The 11289-nt window shown below is 48.9% G+C and overlaps 1 protein-coding gene across 3 annotated transcripts; it reads left to right on the forward strand.

The window, feature by feature from the left end:
- The first annotated feature begins 929 nt into the window (after positions 1-929).
- BLCAP (bladder cancer associated protein) lies at positions 930-8336 on the forward strand. Of its 3 annotated transcripts, none has more exons than XM_009275522.2 (2): positions 930-948; positions 6602-8336. In XM_009275522.2, the coding sequence occupies exon 2, from the start codon at positions 6697-6699 to the stop codon at positions 6958-6960; it is 264 nt and encodes an 87-aa protein (XP_009273797.1). In that variant the 5' UTR covers positions 930-948; positions 6602-6696; the 3' UTR covers positions 6961-8336. The 3 variants fall into 3 exon arrangements, with proteins under 3 accessions (XP_009273797.1, XP_009273795.1, XP_009273796.1); XM_009275520.2 differs by lacking the exon at positions 930-948 and adding an exon at positions 1096-1114; XM_009275521.2 differs by lacking the exon at positions 930-948 and adding an exon at positions 3064-3151.
- The last annotated feature ends 2953 nt before the right edge of the window (positions 8337-11289 follow it).

Raw genomic sequence — 11289 nt, forward strand, 5'->3', positions numbered from 1 at the left:
GTCCTGTGAGGGGGCAAGCGGGGGCCTGCCGGAGCCGGAGGCCTGCCGGAGCCGGAGGTGACAATTCGCTGACTTCGGGGACCGGGAGGAAGCGCTCGGGGAGGTTTTCCCAGCGCCGTGACGGCGGGAGAGCCGCGCTCTCGTAGCCGAGCGTGCGTGGGTTATAAAAGAGCCGACTTCAGCCTCCCGTGAGCGTGCTTAGACTACTGCCAACCTAACATGGAAATAACAACACTGTATGCTCCGCTCCCCACCCCACCCCCCGAGTCTGTTTTTCCTCCCCTCCATACCTCTGCTCTCAGAGTCAGGAACATCTCATAGCTCGCTCTAGTACCTTCCAAAAGCAAACCCAGGCCCGTTTCTCCCCGGAGCAAGACAACTCTCGGCCATCCTTTTGTCCAGCAGAGAATACGGCACTCCGCAGTGGTGCTGCGCCCAGCCAGGCACCCTCCCTGCGACCCTGCGGACGCTTTGAGCCAGTTGCAAAGCGAGTTTACAAGCCGTTCTGTTGTATGAACGTTGCTCATTACACCCCAAACACGCAAGTGCAAGAGAAGATGAAATACAAAGCTCTTAAATGCAGTTCACAATGCACTGAACTCTCCTATACTTGATTATCCCTGTACTGAAACATTATAATTGATCTCACAAGTACTGTCATGGTGGGGTAACTTTTGCCCAACCTATATGTCATAACTCCCCAGAACCCCTTACCAATACTGCATTTCTGCCTCTCTTTACCTGAGACACAGAAAAATGGCCTTTATCAGGCTGTAGTCAGACTTCTGAAGCCTGTCAAAGGCACAAAAAGGTAGAGAAGAGATCCAAATTAAAACTAAAAATAATTATGTTTTTCAGGGAACTTGGAATGGGCCTGGAATTCCTGATCTTTGGCAGTTAAACAAAGGCAGAGGGTGGGAATGAGGACCACTGAGAATTAATAAATTGGTACGAATGAAAGTAGCGATAGTTCAGATGACAACTGTCGATGTTGACATCTCTACCCACCACGGGGGGGGGGGGGGGTTACCTTAAGGTAGGAACCTTAAGGTTCTGCTACTGTGATTTAGTATGCAGAGAAACACGGATCATACTGCTGCCTTCCTGCTCACAGGTGGGAGGTTTGTTGGCCCTGGTGCTGTGAGTGCACTGCACTACCTCTGGATACAGGCTAATCAATTCCCCAATCAGTAACGAAGCTCGGAGAGCAGCTATGGAAGCGGTGAAAAGAGTGGCTCAACAGAGGGCCTCCGTTTTTCATGAAATTAGTTGCTTCAGCTTGTCTCTAGCTTGAGAAATCAGAACACTTCGTAACCCTGAGGCTTGGTCAGTCAAGGATTTGCTGCTCTTTTGGAAACTGTTCCCAATTATATTGCAGCATTTCTGAGTCTATGTCAAGTGTTCAAGGCATGAACTTACCAAAGACTGGGGTAAGGCCTTTGCCAAAAATTGAAGACTCACTTTTTCCAGTTGAGTCATACCAGTAGATAAAGCTTTAAAAAAAACAGAAAAAATAGCAGCAAGGCCAAAAAAAAAACCCTGAAGAAGTTAAATCCCTGATACTGCAAATAGGTCTTAAAGTTTGAACAGTGGTTCTTGGGTTTTTTAAGAGAGAGGGTTGGCATCTAGAAAGCTGGTCTGCTGTTGCTTTTCTTAGCTGAACTCCTCAAACTTGTCACTCGATAGCTCTTTCACCTCTTTTTTTTCCCCCCAATGCTTTGGATATTGTGTGTTTTTAGCAGCTGTTTTGGGTGCTACGTGGTATTTGAGAGTTGGTTTTGAACTCATGCTGGCAGCATGAAGCACCGCCCACACACATCAGTTCAAGTTACATGGCTGTGACAGGGTTTTTGATTTAAACAATTTTAAGCAGACTGTATTACAGGTGAGCCTTATAGGCAAGAAACTCAGTGCAAGTCCCTGAGGCTTACTCTAAGTTTATGTGCACTGTGTAACTTGAGAGATTTTTATCTAGACAATGTGGCTTTTCATTCCCAAGCAGAAACTTTGGCTTTGGGAAAGGGGGAGATTGGCACCAGCACCCCCCAATAAAAAGGTTACTCAGTCTTTTTATTGCAGACCTTTTAGCTGCCAGCCTGGGTGACTGTTTCTGTAGCATCTGCTGGGGAAGTTCCTTGCAGACAGCACGGGCTTAATAGTTGCCTTAGTAGGGTCTGAACAAGCTTACCTTTTAAGTGCTTAGTGAAAGCTGGCTGATTATTGTCCCCTGTCAGGGTAAATGGACTGTTAAGGAATTAAGACATTCTTGAGAAAGGTACAGATGTCGTGTTGGCATACTGATGTATAAAACCTATGGTGTAGGAACACCTCTCGGCCTCTTAATTGCTGAATTAGCTTGCAGAATATCAAGGAACAGCTTCCTAGCTCCTCAGATGGATTTATTCTAAAACGTGACTGATTGATTGCAAGGCACTACAGACTTGTGCTGTGCTACTCAATTTTGACTTGTCATAATTAAAATTTTGTTTCTGGCTGGGAAAGGTGTGCCGCTACCCTTGCACTGGAATTTGAAAATCCTCCCCACAAACATGTGCCAGTAGGACCTGCTAGTTTTGAATGGTCTTGGGAGGGAAGATGACAGAAGGAAGGGCTGTGAACACGATGGAAGCCGATTAATAAGCACATGGAAAAGTATTGGTGTTTGCTTACTAATGAGGTGCGCAGGGAATCTCCCCAGGCTGCTCCTCTGCCTGCAGGAACCGGCAGGGAGGAGGCTTTGGCAGCACATGGAGATCAGACGGAGTGCTGACTGTGGGGAGAGCAGCGGGAGCATCGCCTGCTCTCCGCTGCTGAGGGGTCTGAAGCAAGTTCAAGTGGCTCTAAGAGCTGCGGAGGAGCAAGAGGAGGCAGTGGTGATGCGATGAAAAGGAGCCACCTGGTAAACATGAGTGGCCGCCAAGTCAGATGACTTGAGCGGGAGCACGAGAGCAGTCTTGAGGATAGGAGGACACCAGGCTGGCTAAGGATAGAGATGAGTCAGGCAGGGGAGAACAAGAGCAACTGGTTGAGGAAAAGCAGGATGCGGTTGTGAAACAGGGAGCTGGTAGAAATACTGTTGGGTGACAGGTTCTTATTTGCTCTGGGACGTGGTAGTCTTTAGCTTGGATCGTGAGGAGGGGACAAAGACAAGGTAGGAATTTTTCATTTGCAAGTTTCACCTTGCTTGAGAATCTAGGCAAAACTGAATATTGTTATGGCTTCAGGAAGGGACTGCCTATCCTGGGCACCAAGGAGAGTGGTAGTTCCCTGCTCAGTAAAGAGTTGGTAGCAGGAGACGCTGTTTCTCTTTGATCAGTAGCGTGGAAAGAGAACTCAGTCTCATTGCCAGCTGTATAAAGGAATCTCCAGTGAAGAGCTAGGAAGAGTATGTATCTTCCTAATGGGAAGTCCCCTGAGGAAGATAGAGCTGCAGAAGTCTCTAGTAGTAGGTACCTTATCTAGGATCAGCTGTGGGATACAGCAAAGGGTCTTCAACCTTTAACTGGTGGATAGCAAAGGGGCACATGAAAATACAAGCAAATTGACTACAGATACAAGACTAATGGTTCAAACGTCTGCATTTGTTAGAAGTCCAAGAGGTTTGCAGATTGAAGGGCATTGACATTGAAACTTCATAGTAAAAATAACCACTATTAAATGGTTCTTTATTCTGCAGAGTGGTTGCATTGATTGCTACAAGGAACTGGCTCTTCCAGGAAATACCAGTATTTAAAAATGGGTAACTTGTTCTGAGGTGGATTTGTGTTTGTAGGAAGTGTTTAGGTAATGCTTACGCACTTAGAATCAACTCACTGTTTAGAGCATTATTGCTTAAGTCTGTGCTGTGGTGAGGAGGCCAGACCTCAGAGTGAAATGCAGGTACATCATGAATTATAATTACACTCTTAAACTGTAGTCAGTTGTAAAGTTGGGGGGGCTAAAGGCTCAATAGCGACATGTGGCCTTATTAAAGCTGAAAGATTTGACATTAGTCCTGGAAGATTCTAGAGCTTTGTTCCAGCCTTGTGCTCTTCTGACAGGCACATCATCTTAGGTTGTTTTTTATCCATTTCTTTACTCTAGAGGCAGAAAGCCCAAAGCAATTGTCTGTAGGCACTTAAAAGCTTCAGGAAGGGGTGACCCAAAGACTGTGGCACATGTCCAGCTACAGAAGTCAAGCTGATGTGATTTCAGGGCTGGATCTAGCAAAAGTATGACATGATGTTTATGCAGTGATTTGTACTGCTCAATGTTGGGAGCACTTGGGAGAGAAAGACCATAGGAAACTTCCAGGAAGGAACATTTCAGGAGGATTAAGGCAGCTGCAGATCATTGATTTGGTACAACTTTGTTGTATTCAATACAATCTGGACTAAAAAGTTGGGTGGTGGGGTTTAATTACCCGTCTGTTCAAATATTTGTTGTTAAATCTTTTCTCTCCATTCTTCCCCTTGGGAAAAAGTCATCTAATACTTCTGCAGTACTTTTACTCCAGAAACATCTAAGCGATTCACAAAGGCTAGCAGACAGCATGTTTTGTTATGAAATAAGTAATCCTTATTTCCAGTTTATAGACAGGGAAAACAGGCTTGGGACTAGACTTGCCCTTAAAGATACGAGTGAGTGACCTGCATAAAACAGGACTAACATTGGGAGTTTTATTCCTTTCACTTGACTTTATCCATATTGCAATGTAAAATAACTTCTTCCTTATTCTTTGGCTGCCTAACTGCAGCTTAGTTTTACTAATTGAACCCCAACTGCCCTCTCTGCTGGAGAGCACTCTTGCAGGAGCGCCAGCACAACATGCTTTCCCCAAATACTCTTAATTTGTTTGCCCCCGTGGAGATTTTGGCCTGCATTTTCTATCACTAACATTAAAATAGATCCTGCTGCTAAGAACACAGGGGATGGCAGCGTGCTTCCTGCTTCTGACAGAGCCGGTTGGTACCTACGAGCTTACAGAGCTGTAAGACAAGTCTGACCTCAGTGTTTTTTTGGAAGAGAACCATGTGTGGTTTTCTCTTGGCTTTTCTGTGCAATCCCTCATTCTCCCTCCCTTCACCAGGAAATCCCTTCTCCTGCCAACAGGAGCCAGAGGAATGTGCTGTTTGTTTACCTTCTCACTCCTTCATCCTACTAACCTTCCCGCCCCCCAGTTGTAATCCTAACAGGCTCGGTTCAGTCTTTCATCCTTCTGACAGAGCACTACTCAGTTGAGTATTTTCAGATAAAAGGATTGCTGCAAGAAGCTGTTCTGACCAGGGTCTGCTTAGCGTGGGTGAGGCCGTGGCATTCTGCAAGGCTGGGGCTGTCCTCTCGCCTGTCTTTCTGTGCCCTGGCTGGCAGCTGCTTTGTTCAGTATCGCTGCATGTCATCATGATGTGCTACAGGATAGCAGGGAAGAGCACGCTTCCCAAGTTCTTCCCTTTTCCAGCGTTGCCCTGCGTGGTTTTCCCTTTTTGGGGTAATAAGCTAGGAGTCTCGATGTACCCGCTTCTCATAGTTTCCCTACTGCGTGAACTGAAGGAAGTCTTCCAGTTACTCCCTCCCAACAGTATTCATATCTTCTAACCTGACCTGCTATTGCTATCCCAGACTGCTAAACTTCATTCTTCGGTCCCCTTTCAACAGTTCTGGCTCTGTAAAAACACCTGTAAGGCATTTATTATTTTTAAAACCATCTGAAATTCTTGGATTAAGATGTTTGAACTGCTTAGAAAGAAAAAAAAACCCACACACACTTAGTGTAGTTGATGTGGTTGCTAAAGGTAGCAGCTTGTTTTCTGGACTTGTAGTGTGATGCCATCCCTGCTTAGAGAAGCCCTTAAAGCTCACTGTTTCCACGGGGTTTTACAATAATCCAAGTGAAGAAATCCTGTGTTTACAGCACTTATGAAAATTGCCATTTTGAGACTCTCCCCTCTTTGATCTATTCACATACTTTGTCTTATCTGACTTTAGCTGATTGGCAAGGATTATAAATCCCTTAAGCAGGGACTGTCCTCCCCTTTGTTTTGCAGCCTGGACGCTGTCGGAGCTTTCCTGGGTGGCTACGTGTATAGCTTGAATTTTACGCTGTCCTGCTGGAAGACTTTATAATGGGTCTGTGCCTGGGGAGGAAGCAGTTTGTGCGCTTAACACTTCCTAGACAACACTTGCTTAACGTTTCTTTGTAGCACCTAATAGTTTACCCCTCACTTGCATTTCTTTATACCATCGCTGAAGTCTTTGGACTGTCTTGGATAAATACGTGTGTAGGGAAGGCTGCAGCAGCTTGTTTTCCTTTCTGTTTTCCCCTCTCCCTTTCTGTTCCTGCACTGTGCTAAAGAAAAGGGTCTCATAACTGTTAGCCTGGTAAAAGCCTGAGATACAGAGCACCTACGGGATATACTTCTACACCAGCAATAGATAATCATGTCCCCAGTGGTTCAGAAGGCAGGAAAGTTTCCACCAGCTCTGAGACACACCAGAATTTAGTGTTAGGAGTTCGAGCATCAGCATACGATGCTTGGGAGTAAATGAAGCTGTACGGGAAGAACGTCTGTTGATCTTTTTGCTGTGTTTCTCTGACAGTCTGACATTTTACCCTTCCCTACAGAACAGCCTGACCGCCTGCCTGCCAGAGGAGTTGCTGGAGACTGTTCTGGAGCACATCTGATTGCTGCTGCCACAAGGCCCCGCCAGCCAGCCACAATGTACTGCCTTCAGTGGTTGCTACCTGTCCTGCTCATACCCAAGCCCCTCAACCCAGCGTTGTGGTTCAGTCACTCAATGTTCATGGGCTTCTACCTGCTCAGTTTCCTCCTGGAACGGAAACCTTGCACAATTTGTGCCTTGGTCTTCCTGGCAGCTCTGTTCCTCATCTGCTACAGCTGCTGGGGGAACTGCTTCTTGTATCACTGCACAGGATCCCAGTTGCCAGAATCGGCTCACGATCCCAGCATAGTGGGCACCTAGAAAACAATAATCTTCCAGTCTGCTGAGGGCTCTTGTTTTGCTTTTAAAAAGGGGGTGGGCTAGGGAGGAGGGGGGGGTGTTAGGCATGTGACTGGAGTAAAAACAGCCTGTTTCCTGTAACTGTTTGTGGACTAGAGTGGTAAATTCCTCCCACTCTGCCTGTGAAATTCGACTTGTTTACTGTGTGAACTCTGGCAGCACCACCTGCTTTTTTAGAACCAGAATCCTTTTGTTTTTTTTTTTTCCCCCCCTTCCCGTATCACCGGGAACGGACACCAGCCCTCCTAACTGAGAACTGGTGGAGGACCGAGCTGCTGGCCTCTGCCCAGCTGTTGCATGGTGGTGGAGTTGTGTGTCACTCACTTGTCTGCATTAGGCCACGGGGGTCTAACTCAGGGCTTTCGGCCCACTGATTCTGCTCAAGTAGCTACAAGATTCTCTCCATCTTTCTCTTTGTGGGGAGCCAGCCTTCCCGCCTTGCTGATCAAGGGCAAGCTCGACAGCTCACAGATGCACTTGGCCAAAAGCTGCTGGAGCCAGAGGCAGTTGAGTCATCTCCTCCTCCTCAGCCTGCCAAAGAGATGCGTGCACTGCCGAAGTGCTTTCCGAACTACTTACGCTCCGAGATCATAGCCTGAAAGCCTCAGTTGTGCTGCTGCTTTTATAAAGCCTCACAGGTAGTAGCGACTGTCTCTTCCCCTCTTCCTAGGGGTTTCCAGGGTTTACCGAGGTATTGACTGTTGGGATAAAGAACCAGTATGCTGCAAGATGCAGGGTTTTGAAAGCCACTGTGAACCTCACCCTATAAAACTCATGGTAGCCCAAAAAGCCAGGTGTGAGCAGGGCAGGAGAGGATCCCGAGGTGGAGGCATGGCTTGAAGCAGTAGATGCTTCAGCCATTTTCAGTCATAATGTTTTCGGGCCAGGGGTGACAGAAGGTGCTGGTGCTACTGACTGGTTAAGGGAGGAGGCTAGAGGAGCACCTGGTGTCTCCATCTCTCCTAGCAGAAGGATGTCAAGAAGCCTAGGTGGTGGTGGGTCAGTCCTACAGCCACAGCTGTGCAGAGCTCCACGCTGCATACGTGACTCTCTGCAGCCGTGGCTCCTGGGGAGCCCAACCTGGGGCAGAAGTTTGTGAGATGCCTTAGAGGTTCACACAAAATACTGTCTCTAAACTTTAAAGGGTTCCTTCCCCTTTGCCATCTGTTTGTCTTTACTTCAGTCTCATTGGGGAGAGCAGGAGAAGTGGCTGTTGCTGTCCCGAGGAAGTTCAAGCTATGAGGTTGTGAAACTCCCAGAGTATTGTTTGTTCATTGCACAGCTGTTCAAAACGTTTAATAAAGCTTTATAAACTTTGGTCTGTGGCCTCCTGCCCAGCATGACGCATTGGCTGTTCATCGCGGATGCGTTAGCCCAGCAATCATGTGTCTGTATTGTTCTGTTCCCAGCACAGTAACCCCAAAGAGTCTCCAGCAAGAGGCAGGGCCCGTTTGCCCTGTAGCTCCTGGTACTGACTCTTCTCGTTAACTGTTTAACCTGACTGTGGGCAGACTGAGAACCATACTGGCAATTCCTAAACAGACTCATTTTTACACACAACACAGGAGGTCGCTTCTGGTTGTGTCTGCACTTATGTGACAGATTCCTCCTTTCCTTACCGCTTACAAAATTAAACCGCAGAGCCATGTCCCGAAAGCCGCTAATCCCCAACGCCAGCAGTAAAAGTGTTGTCTGCCAGGGGCCTAGGCAGTGTAAGCCCGTCCCACGACACCACGTCTTCCCGACCTGTCCCCCTGCTGCGGGCAGAGACCGGGCCGCAACCCGACTGTCATGAGCCATCCAGGGGGGAGATTCAGTTGTGTCGGCCCTTCCCCAGCTTTGGCCCTGACCCTGCGTAGTACCGGGGGCAGAAGGGGAACACGCGCTGCAGCCAGACACAGGACTATCGGATCATGGCACTCAGGAGCACCTCAGGGAGTTAAAGGGCGTAGGAGCCATGCTGCTGGAGCCGAAACCAGCTTCCTCTACCTTTGCTCTGAAGCCCTGAAGACCAAGTCCAAGCTGGAAAGGGTTCAGGGCATATCAGTGTTTACGTGTTTAAAAAAAGAAAAAGTGTGCGCCACATCACCAAGAATAGATATGACAGCTCTGTCACCTGTCAGGCTGAGGGAAATCCTGGTAGCTGTCACATCAGCTGCAGCATAAAAAACAAATAGGGGAAGGCCTCTCATTTGCAAGCTATGGCAAGACTTGTCTGCGCTCTGAGCAACTTTTAAGTTCAAATTTATTTAAGCTAATGCAGTCGGTTCTCTTAAGAGTACGTTTTTGTTGCTAACTAGCCAAGTTGCACTCTACAGCAATTTAAATAAATCCTAGCCACGAAGCCAGACAGTCCTTTGGATGAGAGCAAGCCCTGGCTTTGTACATGGGGTTCAAGACACGACACTGCTGCAGGCTTTCCCTTCTGCGAGACCCAGCTTGGAGGAAAAACTACTTCAAAAGAGGGAGGCTGCTGGTGTAGCGACAGGAGAGATCTCGGCAAACTGATGTGTAAGAAACCTACTTTTTACAGCCCTTCCACCCCAACCGTAGTTAAAGAGCAGTCTTTGATATGCACGCAGCCCTCACCAGCACACTGTCTTACCCTCTTTAGGGCACTGAGATACCATCTTCATTTTAAAGATAGAAAATTAAAGCAACTTCATCATGGTCAGACAGAAAGCCTCAGGCGGAGTGAGGAACTCAACCAGGTCTCGCATCCCATGCTAATGCCCTGCTCGTCCTTCTCTGTAAAGAGACCATGAAAAACCAGCCTGTGACTGCAGAACAGGTCAAACCCGATGGCTTTTGAAAAGCATCATCACAGCTTCCCTGCTTGTGCACCACAAATTGGACTGAGCCCGTACAGACGCAGCACCTGTGCTCTCGGGCAGGCGTTTGCTGGCTGCACGGAAGAAAGCTCAGAGATGTTTCGCCCTGGTCTCAAAGAGCTTCTCTGCCAGGAGAGCAGTGGGCTCTGTCCCCTGGTATCCTGGAGGCACCAAGGGGTCTCTGCGTGGGGACCGCACCGGCGGGCAGTCAGTCCAGGGGATAGCTACACCAGTGACTCCAAAAGCAGTGGGGTCTAAAACACAACTGCTGTGTTGTGCCAGGTCCCATCGAGCCTGGACACTGCCCTCAAGGGCTTTGGCGCAGAGCAAGTCTCATCACCTATTATAAAGTGTCCATCTGCCTGGTGCTCCCTGGATACAGGGAGCAGGAGCCTTAAGCTGTTCCTTTGTCTTTCCATTTGAAGGAGAGATCATTTTCTTTTCTAGGTCACATAACAGATCAGTGACAAAGCAGGGTCAGGAAAGGAAAAAAAAAAGCCAAGCCCAGGCTCAGATCCCTAGAAACAGAGATGCAGCACAGCTCAGGCAGACCTCGGGCTCCTCACTGCAGCCTCGGGGTCTGGGGGCTTCTCACTCCCCTCCTCACCACTGGTCAGGGAGAGGCAGTATCCCAAGATGAGCAACTGGGACACCACAAGGCTTCCCATGGAGAAGGTTTGGCCATGACTGCCAGGCTGGTATGGCTTTTGGAACCCTAGAACTGCTGGATATCCACGTTGGTGCATCTCATCTCAGGGGCTGATGTTTGGCAGTCGAGATCCCCGGCACCGCTCGGGGTGCAAGTAGGGAACCAGCTGTCTGGGGCCACCACTGCCACCAGCCGCTCTCCCAGTGCCTGCCCGTCCATCCCTGGATCTTGCTGGGCGATTAGTGCCTCCTGCCTGGATGCTCTCCCTGCTTACCCTGAGACAAGCCCACAACGTGGCCTTATTAACTTAGCAGCAGACGGAGAAGAGAGGTTGATCCCACTGAGAAGCTGTTTGGGCTGGAAGCACCCACGGGCCAGCTCAGAGGCAGCTAAGTCCAGAGGTGCAGCCCTGCTGCCAATAGCGCCGGGCTCCCACAGCCTCCAACCTCATCCCCTTGTGCTGTTACCCTGGGGCTGGTCCAGCCAAACCCCCCCCCCCAAGCCAGGGAAGCCGCAAACATCACTCAGGGCCACAGAGAGCCCTGCCAGCACCCTTTGGTCTTGCCTGTCTCTCGCTCCTTGCACTGGAGCAGTTTCCTAGCCCTCAGCCACCGAGGGAGGTAAGCTACACGTCAGGTAAGGACTTTAGCCCTTCCCTTGGGAGCTTGGAGATTAACCCTTGGCAAGAGGGTTTTGCTACTCCTCCGAGCAAAGGCAAATCCTCTGGTAGCGGGGCAAGGGAGGACGTATGGCTCGGGTGCCACCCAGACCTGCTGCTGGGGGAGGGGGGGGGAGTTCTGGGTGGCGGAG

Source organism: Aptenodytes forsteri, unplaced genomic scaffold, assembly GCF_000699145.1.
Source record: "Aptenodytes forsteri isolate BGI_AS27 unplaced genomic scaffold, ASM69914v1 Scaffold369, whole genome shotgun sequence".
NCBI classification, from domain to species: domain Eukaryota; kingdom Metazoa; phylum Chordata; class Aves; order Sphenisciformes; family Spheniscidae; genus Aptenodytes; species Aptenodytes forsteri.